The 14417-nt window shown below is 48.5% G+C and overlaps 6 protein-coding genes across 6 annotated transcripts; 5 read left to right on the top strand and 1 right to left on the bottom strand.

Annotated features, from left to right (window-relative positions):
- Nucleotides 1-648: 648 nt before the first annotated feature.
- Nucleotides 649-1620, top strand: J7337_006219 (uncharacterized protein; the record flags this gene model as incomplete). Its single annotated transcript, XM_044823883.1, has 2 exons — nt 649-959; nt 1014-1620. The coding sequence occupies 2 exons, from the start codon at nt 649-651 to the stop codon at nt 1618-1620; spliced, it is 918 nt and encodes a 305-aa protein (XP_044682374.1).
- Nucleotides 1621-2539: 919 nt separating this feature from the next.
- Nucleotides 2540-3246, top strand: J7337_006218 (uncharacterized protein; the record flags this gene model as incomplete). The annotated part of the gene is made up of 2 exons (XM_044823882.1): nt 2540-2988; nt 3042-3246. 2 exons carry the CDS (start codon nt 2540-2542, stop codon nt 3244-3246), a joined length of 654 nt encoding a protein of 217 aa, XP_044682373.1.
- A 1494-nt stretch (nt 3247-4740) lies between these two features.
- On the top strand, nt 4741-6761 carry J7337_006217 (uncharacterized protein; the record flags this gene model as incomplete). Its single annotated transcript, XM_044823881.1, has 2 exons — nt 4741-6319; nt 6388-6761. The coding sequence occupies 2 exons, from the start codon at nt 4741-4743 to the stop codon at nt 6759-6761; spliced, it is 1953 nt and encodes a 650-aa protein (XP_044682372.1).
- Nucleotides 6762-7136: 375 nt separating this feature from the next.
- On the bottom strand, nt 7137-8660 carry J7337_006216 (uncharacterized protein; the record flags this gene model as incomplete). The annotated part of the gene is made up of 2 exons (XM_044823880.1): nt 7137-8001; nt 8056-8660. 2 exons carry the CDS (start codon nt 8658-8660, stop codon nt 7137-7139), a joined length of 1470 nt encoding a protein of 489 aa, XP_044682371.1.
- Nucleotides 8661-9799: 1139 nt separating this feature from the next.
- Nucleotides 9800-10282, top strand: J7337_006215 (uncharacterized protein; the record flags this gene model as incomplete). The annotated part of the gene is made up of 1 exon (XM_044823879.1): nt 9800-10282. The coding sequence occupies one exon, from the start codon at nt 9800-9802 to the stop codon at nt 10280-10282; it is 483 nt and encodes a 160-aa protein (XP_044682370.1).
- Nucleotides 10283-11733: 1451 nt separating this feature from the next.
- J7337_006214 (uncharacterized protein) lies at nt 11734-13772 on the top strand (the record flags this gene model as incomplete). Its single annotated transcript, XM_044823878.1, has 7 exons — nt 11734-11966; nt 12030-12270; nt 12332-12375; nt 12422-12557; nt 12692-13083; nt 13134-13211; nt 13271-13772. 7 exons carry the CDS (start codon nt 11734-11736, stop codon nt 13770-13772), a joined length of 1626 nt encoding a protein of 541 aa, XP_044682369.1.
- Between the last annotated feature and the right edge of the window lie 645 nt (nt 13773-14417).

Genomic DNA, 14417 nt, shown 5'->3' with positions numbered 1-14417 from the left:
AAGATAGCAATTGTGTGTTATCCTTGGAAGCTGATTGGTTATAAGAAAGGCTCTATGGTCTTATCTTATCTTATCTTATCTATCTTTTACTGCATCTTAATCGTACAGGCCTAAAACTCACTCATGCACTTTTCCCCCAGTAATATACTTAGAGAGATTCAAGCCCTTTTGTCACTACACCAAGCTCGCAGATGTCAATAGTTAATGGTTTATAAATTAAGCTAACCGCTATCAACTCCCCTGAAGCACATTATTTAGAAAGATCTATTTAGTTAATAATAAATGCAAACTTCGTTGTGTTGACATTAGAAAATATCTTTCCAGACTACCCTACAGATCCGGGGCTAGGCTAGAACCCGACTTGTTGCTACCCCTCTATTCAGGATACGCTAACCTACAAGGGTCGCATTCCCTATTACCGAAGTTCAAGGGTTTTTGGGCAGGGAACATCTTCGGGTTGGGGTGACGGAGTACAAGGAAGGATACGCTAGAGATACTGCGAGGATACAGCGCAAAGGGACCCGTGAAATATGGTCCCAGTAGTGGGACAACACAGCCGCATGAGCTACAAAAGTAAATATGCTGTAAAATTCCTTACTGACACCAATAGTGGTCCCTTATAGCAAAGTCTGATTGTTTATGTCCAAGATGCTCAGCATTTCTCTTCAAGGACAAGTCGGCATCGTCACAGGTGCCGGTTCCGCTTATGGAATCGGACGGTCCATGGTGATAGCCGCTGCACAGGCTGGGGCAGCTGCAGTCTACGCATGCGATCTTAACCTTAGCTACATGGATGATCTCAAGAAGGAGGTGAAAGACATGGGCCATGACACTATTATTGAGGGGCACTTTCTCGATGTCTCAAATGAGGAGCAGACTGTAGCGCTTTTGAGAAGTGTTCTCAAGACCCATGGCCGTGTTGACTTCTTTTTCGCCAATGCTGGGTATGCCGTCTACCGGTGAGTATCCTCTTCATAATGGCTTTCGAAGATCTTTTTCTAACAGGTTTGTAGGCCGCTACAAGATTTGAGCGTGGACCACTTTAATCGCGCTGTAGATGTCATGCAACGCGGTTGTTTTCTGGCTCTCAAATACGGATCGCAGGCCATGAGCGTCACATCCCCAGAAAAGACTGAGGCCAAGGGCAACATCGTCATCACCTCATCTTGCGCAGCCTTCGCAGGCGCCTACGCCGATACAGCCTACACAGCCGTGAAAAACGCGTGCAACGGACTAGTTGAGAGCGGCTCAGTGCAGCTGTCCGCAAGCAACATCCGTGTCAACGGCATAGCACCAGGATGCACCAACTCCAGCATCTTGACGAGCTCCACGCTTTCCGAGAAGGGCGATCAATATACTACTACAGCTACCAAAGAAGAGATTGCGGCGACTCACGCCAAGTTCTTTGAGCGCGGGGGGTTGTATAAGCAGAAGGAGAAGTTTTATAACCGTGCGGCGGATCCGTCTGAGATTGCGAACTTGGCGTGTTTCTTGGCTTCTGATCTGGCGCTGGCGATAAATGGGCAGATTATTCTTGCTGACAGTGGAAAGACTACGGCTGCGACGGGAGAGGGTTTCACGGGGGCTGTTAATCCTGTCCCAGCGTTGTCGATGTCTTGATTATGAGATTGATAGATGGGTCAAGTGTTATAAAGCGCATATAGTTCTTTTGCACCGTACTAAGACAATGATAACACGTTTACGCTGTCCAACATGAAACGAAGTAACGGTGCTCTATTGTTCTGTCCACCTCCCTAAAGATGGACAACGAAGCCCATGGTGGAACCCAAGAGGAGGACTATCTCACAACAACCTCAAAGCTCAAGAATTAAGGTGAACTTATGGCAACAAAAATAAACTGTGGCTCTTCCCACTCGGGTCCTGCATCATCATCTAATTGTACATCTGAATATCGATCCACTGCCATTATGGCTGCTGTTCAAGTGGATCAGAACGTATACTGACCTTTCTTCAATGATGAAGCCAATAGCATGTTGCAAGAACGACGACCCCTAACTGATGCTCCTTTTTCCAAGGGACGGAAGGATGAAAGGTGATCCATAGCTGTTGCTCAAGTCATTAGCCCGAGAATCTCCCTCAGGGAAATGAAAAATGTCCGCGCTGCCCTACAGGCTTGCATGTGTCCGGTCCCCCGAAGATGGTCCGCATCGGCGTCATAATGATATCTGGTCTCTTTTATATACCATCCTTTGTGTATAGAACTTACAAAGGCATGGGACACAGTATCTGAACCTTATACTCCATTTAAACATGTCAGCCAACTGGACTCACCTTATTCGTTTCATCGCCGAAGAGGACGGTCAAGTCCATCTAGGACAGGTCGACCACGCAACTTGGCCTGATGTCGGTATTTCCTTTGAGAGGGGTGAGAAGATACAGGCAAAGCTAATACAAGGATGCGTCTTCGACGGGGTTGTGACGGATAGACTCTTGACAGTGAAGGAAGTGAGTCTGAACTGAGCAAGTAAAATTATTGTAATGTCCAAACTGACGTCTTCAGCTCCTTTCTCCGTTGACGATGGACCAAATCCCTATCATCCGATGCATGGGCCTCAACTACCGCGATCATGCCAAAGAAGCAAATATGCCTATCCCCGACGTGCCTGTGCTATTTATCAAGCCACGAACCGCGCTCAATGGGCCTTACCCAGCCAAAGTCAACGTCCCCAAGATCGCACAGGATGGAACGAGCGATTACGAAGCAGAGCTGTCCTTTGTCATCTCCAAGACCGGTCGTGACATCCCTCGAGAGAAAGCCCTCGACTACGTTTTGGGATACACTGCGAGCAATGACATTAGCGCACGGGCCCAACAGTTCAAGAACAGTCAGTGGTGCTTCTCTAAAGGTCTGGATGGTTCATGTCCGATTGGCCCGGTCCTGGTTTCACCCTCGGCTCTTGGTGACCCACACAGCCTTGGAATCACAGCCACGTTGAACGGAGAGGTTGTGCAAAGTTCCAACACCAGGTAAGCCCATAAAAAAAAAGAGATGCAGACCGGATCAGCTAACTTTCTGTTAGGGAGATGATTTTTGATGTTGCAAGCATCATATCCTTCCTATCCCAAGGCACGACTTTGGAACGAGGTACTGTCATCATGACGGGCACAGGCCCTGGAATTGGTGCGATGAGGAGTCCTCCCCTCTCGCTGAAGGATGGGGATGATGTGCGGGTCTACGTCGACGGGATTGGAACGTTGATCAACAAGGTTTGGTACGAAAAATAGCGGAATTCAAGTAGCCTAGATTAGACAGTCTGCGGCTTTACCTCCGCAACAGCATTGGCGAATCAGGTTTCGCTTATAGATAATACGAGTTGACTGGTGCATTTCGAGAATCAGTAGCGCTATTCTACGTCATAATGAGAGAGTCAGGTGAAGCTGGCAGATGCACCGAAGATGGTCCGTCTGAATACCTTAGCGTGCAGCCCTAGTTCCAGGTCAAAAGGGACCAGGGTGTGAAGCTGACCTTGGAGCGGGGGTATCAATACGGTGTTCGTATGTTTTCGCTACAATGATGCCGACCAGGAACAGTATTTACGTATGGAAGAAGAAACCCTGCAAAGGATTACCGTGAGCATTGCTCGCCGCTATCGCAAGGGACAAAGAGCTACTGAAAGCATGAGATAACTACCTTACCTAGTCAAATAAAGGAAGGTTGGCTACCGTAATACCGGTAGTTACAGAAGTAGACTACGCTAACTTTTAGCGTTGTCAACCCCGCGTGATGCACCATGGCTGTGGAGGGAGTCTGGGGTCCAAGTTAGCGTACCGAAACCTGGGGTAAAAGGTGCTGACCTTCTTGTAAAAGTCAACACCGTTGTTCTTAATTGTCTTTTCTTACGTTAAACCAGTCGTCATCTACAATATCTACCTAAGCTGGCGTCTTAGTTACCATGTGGCAGAACAACTCACAGAACAAGGATACTAAACGGACGGCTGATGTCGCCTGTCACTCATGTCGAAAGTACGTATCTATCTCGGTGTAAAAGAAAGGAATCATGACTGACAAACCCACCCTTCCAAACAGACGAAAAGTCAAGTGGTTAGTGGTATTGCTCTTCTGTCTGATGATCATCTCACTCATGTACGCTGGATAGCGATCGCGAGCAACCATGTTGCCAAGTTTGTATCGAAACAGGGCAGTATTGCGAGTATCCAGAGAGAGTACTCAAACCAGGGCCCAAAATTGGTATGAATAGCCTCATGTATTGTGGAACTGAATAAGCAATGCTTATCACTTTCAAGGATCACTTCAACGTCGTGGACGAAGATACAGAGATCGATGCCAATCAAAGAACACAGACCAACAGAGCAGAAGCAACGAGTCCGCATCCCCCACAGATCAAACCGGAGCAGAAAGGTCCATTGTAGTCGACGTAAGCCAATCTGGGCGTCGACAGAGCTTTGGAAGCAGTTCATCGCGCCGCAAATCAGACGCCCAGGATCAAAACGCAGGCCACAAAGCGTCAAAGCTGAATATTCACGATCTTTCGTTCATTCTGCATCCTTCTCATGAAGTCACGACACCTGATGAAGAGCCGCCGACGGCCATGTCGGTCGAGTCTGCTGATGTTGATAACCAGAGATTGTTCCAGTCGGCGTGCCAATGTCCTGGACTGTCGAAGCAATCGGTTGAGAAAATGTATGTTATTACTCAGCTCTCTTGCAATCTCATACTAAACAGGCTGGCATGCTAGGGTGCGGATTTATTTCGACAATATGGTTGCCATCAACCTCTTTCATGAACCAACATTTACCCAGACTCTACATTCCATCACTTCAGAATCTCATCTTATAGCACTATTGGCTGCTATATGCGCATACTCTGTACGCTTCGTTCCCTTTGAAGCCGACCCGGAACTTGAACAAGAATTATCATGGGGTCACCCCGACCAGAAGTCGCCCACAACATTCCTCAACCTTTCGTCACAGCAGATCGACAAGGCTCTGAATGAGTGCACCGACGATCCCCCGCCACTTTGCGTTCTGCAAGCCCTGATCGTTACAACCCATTGTCAGCTGACTCAGGGTGTTCGAGGGAGAGCATGGCGTGCGCTGGGAACATGTGTGAGGTTAGCATACGAGCTGAATCTCCACCTGCTGGATTCGAGGTATGCTGTTGAGCAGTATGATCATAACACCCCCCGCTGGTGCGAAGATGAGGAGAAGCGTCGTGCGTGGTGGGCAATATGGGAGATGGATGTGTTTGCGAGCACTATCCGTCGCACACCAACTGCCATCAGCTGGTCCCAGATGGAGGTGTTACTCCCAGCGCCTGACGCAAATTGGTACCAGGATTCCCCTGTTGGGAGCTGCTTCCTCGAGCAGGAGCCAGGCCAGCGGTGGAAAGCTCTCCAAGAGAGTGGCAATGTTTCCCCAAAGGCTTGGTTTATTGTCATCAACTCTCTTATGAAGGATGCCCAAGTCATATCTTGCCCTAGAGGTGTACCCTCTGTTACAAGACCGGGCCAGAGCTGGCAGCAGACTACAAAGGGTGAAGCAAGGCAAAGGATTTCTTACCAGGCCGAGAACAGCGAGGAATCTCGGCAGAAGCTGGAGACTTTGGCGAACTCGGTATACTGTCTTGTTCGCGTGCTGCCTGAGAACCTTCGTTATCGCCAACAATATCTTTCGTTTAGCCCTCGCTTGCCGGGCCAGGTTGAGTCATCTCGACAACTGCACTGCTCTATCTACAATATCTACGTCATGACACAGTTGGCGCGACTTATGATACATCGATACGATGTTTTCGGTAGTCAATCTAAGCCTGCACAGCCACCAGCGATGAGTGCGCCATGCAAGCTGGGCTTCTCCTCTTTTCAGGAACAGGAGAACCCTGCCCTCAGAGAGTATTTCGAGTCAGCGGACAATGTTCTCTCGATAGTCAATAGGAGCTGCGAAGATCATATTCGTCACATCAATCCGTTTTTACCCAGCACGATCTGGCTGGCGGCTGCCGTTCAAATGGTTCGAAAGCAGTTCGGAGGTCCCTCGACTTATAACTCGCTTATCAAGGCTCGCTTTGATGTTTTGTACCTTACGTACAAGCAATGCGTCAGCTTCTGGGGAATACAGACTGCGATGCAGCAGAATCTCGAGACCATTGAGGCACAACTGGAAGACTTCAATGGCAAGCCTACGAGAAGCTTCGCAGGCACGACGACACAGCCTGCATGGTCTGGGGTTAGCAATTCCGCGCAGAGATGGATACCACCGTCGTTGGACACGTCCAATGGACTGAAAATCGCCTTGCAGTCCTCCGACGGCCAGAATGTCACTCATAAAGCACAGTCACATGGTTAGTAGTCTGTCCCTGGTCACTACTTGGTTATCTTGGAAGTCGATGTAACTAATCTGACCCCTTAGAAATACAAAAGCTTCTTCCAACTGGCAATGCTGATAATAATGGCAAAAAAGACATGCAGGCCTCAGAAGCCCTGCCTAAGACTCCGCCTGAAAGTGATCATGGGGAGCAAGCCACGCGCAACACAATGCAGGGGTCTGACATGTCTCCCAAGATCATGGGCGTGACGCAGTCTATGGATCCCCTGAACACCACATTTTGTACTGATGCGGACGATTCTATGACAAGTATGCCCATGATGGACTTTATGCTCATGCCACCGCAAGCAGGGGCTGAGATGCATGATATGGGGGATAGTACCATGATGGATGTGTGGAAGGATATGGAGCTTCCGAGCGATATTCGTGACTTGTTATCTGGCTTCTCGACGTATTGATAGCACTTAGTATCCGACCACGATGAAGATTTACAGTTACATGAATAGCAGCGTTCTGTATAATGAATTAGAACACGTTACTCCTGGCGATCGCGCGCTTGAGTTGAGAAGACGTTGTAGTGCCGACACATAAACCAGAACAAGACATTCATTACCAGGGCCACCGCCAAGCAGGCCGCGTACACCGCAACATCAGTATGTAAGAAGCGACACTAGTAGGGCAGCTAATTACAGAACTTGTTCACCAGTAAACATGTAAGGGTCTGGCCAGCCAGACAGTTTGATAGTAAATGACGATTGACCTTGATTCAATACAAAGACGAATGGTATATACAGGAGCTGACGCATTCCAGCTACCATGTGCGACCACGAAAACTAGTCCTTGAAGCCAAGGACCGACTTCATCACGGAGACCAACTTTTCGGAGCATCCTTCCGCATCAGGTAGAACACGGGGATATCTCCAGGCCACAAACCGATCTGGCCGAACAAGAACAGCGCCAGAGTCCTCCACACCGCGTACCCGCTGCCAATCGAAGTAAAAGTCCTCCCACTGCTGACGGTAGCCGATAAAATGTACATCTAGAGGAACACCTAGTTTCTCGCTCACGTCCTTTGCTGCTTTCTGCCAACCTTCACCTCCGATGCCCGTAAAGAGGACGAACTTACCATGGCCTGCAAGATCAATGGTGGAGACAGGCTCCGAGGGCACGGATGTGTTCAGCCAGACGTGAGGTAGTCTGCAGCCAGGATATGTACTCGCGTCATAGTGCAGGATAGGATCATCAGCTGCCTTACCCGAAGGGGAGTACGGCGCCGGCTCATCAGCGTCATATATACCAGGTCCACTGTAGCGCTGTCCCATCTCAATTCCTAGTCCGTGGAACTCATGTGAAGTCTGGGAGATGACATCTCGGAAACGCCTTCGACGCTCTTCGCCTTGTAGCGACGCTGAGGCGAGCTCGTCGACGATCTTCCTGCGGTCCTCCACCTTTTCGGGAAGCGCTCCCATGGCATCCCATACGTGGAAATGATCACGGAATGCATCGTTGGCGCGTGTGATTATGGACTTCCCAACGGGCTGGCGCTCGGTGTTGTATGTATCAAGAAGCGCAGGTGATGCGATGCCTTTCTCGACGTATGCAACCTTCCACGCGAGGTTGAAGGCGTCTTGTATGCACGTGTTGGAGCCGAGACCGTTCATGGGCGGGTGCCTGTGGACTGCGTCGCCCAAGCAGTGGCTACAGAAGAGATCAGTCAGAGTTCAGGCATGAGAATGGAACAGATCAACTTACATATTATTACCGTCAGAGTACCTCTCTGCAACAATTTCATTGATGAACCACTTGGAGACGTTCAGAATCTCAGCTGGTGTATCATCTCCGATAAAGTCTCGTACCCTCTCCAGGTACTCCTCGTTTGTCGCCTGTATGTTAGGATCACAGTCCCGGTTCGGAAACAAAATGAACATCCACTCATCCCAAGGCTTGACCATCCGGACAATACCCATCCAACCAAACTCGGGATGTTCTTTATCAGGCTGCATAACCCAGTGAAGATTTCCCTTGCGATGATTCACCAAGTGAGATAGGTCTGCTTTGACAAGAACATTGATCGCGAGACCTTGGCCCGGCTTGCGCTGTAGAGGCAGGTCAAGCTGCTTGACTACCTGGCTCTGCGCGCCGTCTGCTCCGAAGAGGTATTTGGTGCTGATCTTGTATGCGAGGTTGGAGAACTTGTCTTTCAGGGTTGCTATTATACGGCCTGTCTTTTCGTCTTTGGTGAACGATGTAAGAACTGTATCGAATCGGACTTGGAATTTGTTGTGCGTGGCGTGACGGATGAGGATTGGCTCGAGGAGGGTTTGAGGGATATCAGCTGGCTGGCATGGGCTTGCCATTTCGTAGTCACCCTAACGCTGGCTATCAGTGACCAATCCTGGTGGAAGATTTTCAGTGCCGTCTCACCTTGCGTCTTGGATCGTTTCCCCAAGAATAAAGACGAGCATATTCCTCTCCAGCCATGCTGTGGCACCACCTAGTGTGCACCATGCAGTGACCCTTGGAAGAAACCTGCTCGACGTCTCGATCTAGGCCAATGTCGCGTAGACACTCTGAATATCTCAGTAAGCGTTGCTCGGTAAGTAGCTAATCAGACTAGACCTACCCAGAGCGGCCATGTTGGTGATATGAGCCCGAGGCGTGTTGGCTGTACCTGGCGCTGCACCAACCATCATCCCGGAGAGCCCTGTATCCTATTAGAAACGCCATATCATGATCTTCGGACTTTTTACCGTGAGATGAGAGAAAGCACGCCAGACTGGCTCCTGCTGGTCCGCATCCTACAATGAGATACTGGGTCTGGAAGACTCCGTCATCTGGCGTGGTGAATGTATGGTGCTCTTGACGGTGTTTGCCATTGAAGGGCGTCAGTGGTGGACTTGGACTGGGAGGTAAGCTGTGAGGTGCCATTGTAAGGCTAGAGTGTATAAGTCCGGATGGCTTAATACGTTGTAAACCAGAAAGCGTGCCTGACTTTGTAGATACAAACCGCCTCTGGATGAGTCTTGAGAACATTTGTTAATAATCACAACGGAGAGGTACTGAGATAACAACTAAAATCATCAAGTTATTTCATTGTCCCAGAAACATATCACCTTCTTCACAGCTTACATCATATCTCTTCCAAGTTTCGGCTCGGCTGCATCCTATTAGCTGTACCAAGGCTTTGTTCCCGAAGATAGTGCGAGCGCATGCCCCTGTAACAAATCTCTCTGAAATATGGAGATCTGACATAGAGCCTGATAGAGTTAAGCATGCTAGTTACATTCGGTCTATTTTCGCTCTACATTACACATGCATTCTTTCTTGGCAAGGTCCCGTCTCCACGTCACCCAGAGACACAATCTGGCACGGTCGCATATTATGATAAGCTTTCCAAGTAATCAAATGAGGCTCTATGAGCCGCCCATTCCTCGCACTTCATCGTTTCTTAGTGCTTTCTGTCTTTTTGTCTTTTTGAGACTTCTCATTCTTCACCATGACCTCCTCATCTACCAGGCGCATCCGGCTTGTGCGTCTTGCCCACGTGTACTACTCACATCGGGATATAGCGAATGCCCACCAGTTTCTCAAAGACTTTGGCTTTGAAGAGACAGCCAAGCTTGGCAGCAAAACGTATTACCGGGGAACTGGCACTGAGCCTTTCGTCTACTGCGCTGTTGAAGGTGCCGAAGATTCCTTCGGCGGGGCGGCGTTCGTGGTCGAAAGCTTCGATGATCTGACTTATGCAGCGGATACACTACCCAATGCTACACCAGTCACAAAGATGGACAGTGAGCCTGGGGGTGGTTATAGAGTTACGTTCTACGATCCTGTGGATAAGTTTCCCTTTCACCTTGTCTACGGACAGAAGGAAGTAGATCCACTTCCCAAGTCTCTACCAGAGAGAGTGCTTAATTTTGTGGGTGTTCTTTCTGTAACCGCTGAGCTGGTCAGATCGTCAGATCGTGCTGACATATAATCGCAGCCAACAACCAAGAATCGCGCAGGTAATGAGTTTCAGCGATTCGAGAAGGGCCCTGCGCCAGTCCACAAGATGGGCCACTTTGGCATGGTTGTGACCAACTTCCAAAAGGCGTTTAATTTCTATACCTCCAGATTCAACTTTAAGCCGAGCGATGTAAGTAGCCTGCATTGGAGGTGGCTCTCCTACTGACCAGTATTCCAGCTTGTCTACAATGACAGCGGTCAGGATATAACTACCTTTCTACATCTTGATCGCGGAAAAGAGCTCGTAGACCATCACTGTTTCTTCTTCTTCGAGGGGCCAAAGAGTCATGTCCATCATTCATCTTATGAGACGCATGATTTCGATACGCAACTTCTCGGACATCATTGGCTTCGTGAGAAGGGATATGAGAACTGCTGGGGAGTAGGGCGCCATGTTATGGGGAGCCAAATCTTTGACTACTGGTGGGTTTCATTGACACTTCTGTTCTTTCTATGTTCTAACACGCCAAGGTTTGATACGTCGGGCTTCATCATGGAGCATTACGTGGATGGTGATCTGGTTGATGATACATACCCGACAAACCGACAGAAGGCATCACCGGATAATCTCCATGTTTGGGGTAAGTTAACTGTTACTTGGGGTATTTGCGACCAAGCTAACTATATTTCAGGTCCTGATGTCCCGCCGACTTTCTTGTCCTGACTGGATACCTCCTGTTCCTTGAGAAGGTCAAATGACGTGAGATTCATACCGCCGAAGGGTAGCTCACATAGCTTGGCTTTAGATATAATAATAAAAACGCCATTATCTTTATTGTCTTCTCATCTGCATTTCTTGATATTTATATTACACATTCGATGTCATGGTGTTATGTTCCCATAACTTATACACGCGGAGCTTGATGTCTACCAAACCTTGTATATCATACTACTAAGTATCTATTGGAGAAAGCCAGTAACGACAATTGTTGCTATACATATTTTCTACCTACGAAGTCCCTTCTATCAAGAGAAACAGAAAGCAACCGACGGATTTCATCATCAGTACGAGGTGTATGAACCAAAGAAGAATTCCATCTTTTACCAGAAGCCACCCTCTATGAGATTGTGATAGATCGACTTTATAACCACAAACTGAAAACATCGTATCAAGGAAGTCTAGATGCTTGGACTGTATGTTTGATAATTCAGTCTGCATTTGTCGAAGCCGCACGGGCAGTTCGAGGGGCGGCTCGGCCAAATGCTCTCCTCTAACCTAAACCCACTTCAATGACCCGCCCCCGAAATTAGTCCGTCCACTGAGTTGGCCCGTATGTCCAACCCCAGATTGCCAAGAGCTGAGGAGCTCGATTGCCACTCACACTGCAAGTCAAGTCTTATTACCTCTTCAATTTCCTCTTAGGGACACCATCATTCTGGCATTGCTTCTACCACTACGTCGTGACTTTACACAACAAGAACATGGAATCCGCCCTCCCAATTCCCAACCTGAACTTTCAGGACCTGACATCCGGCCTCGCCACTCCACAAGGCCAACGTCAGTTCCTTAATGCTATAGCTTGGATTGTGGGTATCTATGTCTTCAGCAAACTGATGTCAATGGGTCGACGGGCCAAGAACCTTCCTCCCGGTCCATCCACTCTCCCGATTCTTGGAAATATCCACCAGATTCCCATCACGGGACTACATGCCAAGTACGTCGCCGTCAACTGGAGCTAACTCTCCAAAAGATCAACATTTTAATTCTGGTGACTTAGGTTCCTGCAATGGGGCGAGCAATATGGGGGCATCTTTTCTCTCAAGATAGCTTCGAGTACTATGATCGTCCTGTTTGATCGCAAGGCCGTTCATGATCTCGTCGATAAGAAAGGAGTCATTTATTCAGAGCGTCCGCCGAACCATGTTGCCGATATTGTTACTCATGGCGATAGCTTCGCGTTTATGAACAACACTCCGTTATATCGCGAGCAGAGAAAGGTCGCTTCGCATAATCTCTCGGTACGTTTCAAGCCTGTTCAGCGGTAGAGTGTAAGAATGAATGGCTACTGAATCATTCCAGCCTCGTATCCTGGATGAAAAGGTTGGACACATCCAGGACGCAGAGTAAGTCTGATCCGATTCTTCACAGAACGATATTCTAATCTCGCAGAATCACTATTCTTCTTCGCGATATTCTCACCACCCCCAAAGACTTCTACCATCATGTCATGCGCACTACCTGTTCGGTTGCCTGCATCATGGTCTGGGGGCAGCGAGGTGCTACTTATAACTCTTTCTTTGGCCGTGTATGTCAGGTTCCGGTTTCATATCTTTATAATCAATGCTAACTTTGGTCAGTGTGTCTACGATGCGATGGAATCAGTGCGTCTTCATATTCCCTCTTAAGATGCGGATGATGCTAACTCTGCTGACTTTACAGTACAGTGAAGCCCTCGAGCCAGGCGCTAACCCACCTGTCGACGATTTTCCATTCCTCAAGTATCTCCCCGACTTCATGAGCCCGTGGAGGACCCGCGCTCAACGGTCGTATCATGCGATGGATGAGACGTGGAAGAAGGCCAGAGCATTATCTGATGCTAGAAGAGATCGCGTTGGATCCCGCAACTGCATTGCTGACAAGATGCTCGAAGATACCAAGCTAACCGAAAAGATGTCAGACCAACAAATCAACCACTTCCTGGGGGTTTTGGTCGAGGGTGGAGCAGATACTACGTCATCCTCTATCCTTACCATGATCCACTGCTTGTCAAGACATCCTGAGCATCAACGCCGAGCTCAGAGAGAGCTTGACGCTGTTTGTGGGACGAGCAGGTTAGTACCATTTGCTGCTGTGTCATAATGAAACTGACTTTCTTGCTTAGAATGCCCGAGTGGAAGGACTTCAAGGAGTTGCCTTACATCAACTGTATTGTCAAGGAAGGTCTAAGATGGCACCCAGTGTAAGTTATGATCTCGCTTGAACCATCTACCCTCAACGATACTGATACTCACTTCCTAGCCTACCTCTTGGAGTACCTCATCGCGTAGCCAAAGATGACTGGTACAACGGAATGCTCATCCCCAAAGATGCTACCGTGATCATCCCCTCATACGCAATCCATCGATCGGAGCAAATGAAGTACAAAAACCCGGATACCTTCGACCCAAGTCGCTACGTCAACCACCCACGACTGGCAAGTGACTATGCAGGAAGTCCCGACTTCAACAACCGAGACCACTACGGCTACGGTGCAGGCCGCCGCATTTGCCCTGGCATGCATCTAGCAGAGCGAACACAATGGCGAGCCATTGCCAAGATCCTCTGGGCATTTGATATAGAGCTTGCCGTCGATCCCGCAACGGGGCAGAAAATTGTACCTGATCCTGAGGCTTTCAAGGAAGGAATTGCGCATGGGCCCAAGCCGTTCAAGGTTGTGTTTAAACCGCGCAGTCAAGCACATATCGATACTATCTTGCGAGAAGCGGAGCAAAGCCTTGATGAGGTGGCTAAATGGGACTGAAGGAATGTCTACGGAGGATGATAACTTACAGGAACTTTCATAGTGTAGATCAGCTATATCTCCAAGGTAATTCTATGCAACTGTATCCCATTGAACTTCGAAAGAGGGTGCGGTTATAATGTAGATTGTGAAGTCGCTGTGGGCTTTCTGCCATGGCATTGCAAGTTGTAGGTTCAAATTATTGAAGTGAGGAAGAACTTAGATGTTACACAGAGGGCAACGCCAATTAGACATTTTACAATAACTAACATAGAAACCACAGACTCAAGTACAAAGGTATTTTGACCCATCAATTGAGGTACGAAGCCCATCCAAGTACGACTTAAACCATGCTATCTGTCTTGTCACCTGCGGTAAGGTTCGGGTTTTAAAACAGGCTTCAGCCTCCAGGCCACAAAAGTAAAGGACACCAATAAACATATACCATGAGCTTACTCTTAATGCTATCATATTGCATCTCAAGTCAATTGGGGTATGTCTTCTGAATTTGCCTAAATCTGGAAAAGAAGATTGGGCCGTTCTAGCTACTATCGCACGCCATCAGAAACAAGCATACACACCCTCGGCAATTCAACTATTGGTATCAAGCGAAGTTGGTCCGAAATCGACGGGTCGGCGAACTTGGACCGTCACAAGCTAATGGCA

Source organism: Fusarium musae, chromosome 4, assembly GCF_019915245.1.
Source record: "Fusarium musae strain F31 chromosome 4, whole genome shotgun sequence".
NCBI lineage: Eukaryota > Fungi > Ascomycota > Sordariomycetes > Hypocreales > Nectriaceae > Fusarium > Fusarium musae.
Note: the sequence above shows the minus strand (reverse complement) of the source record. Positions and strands in the feature narration are given on the sequence as shown.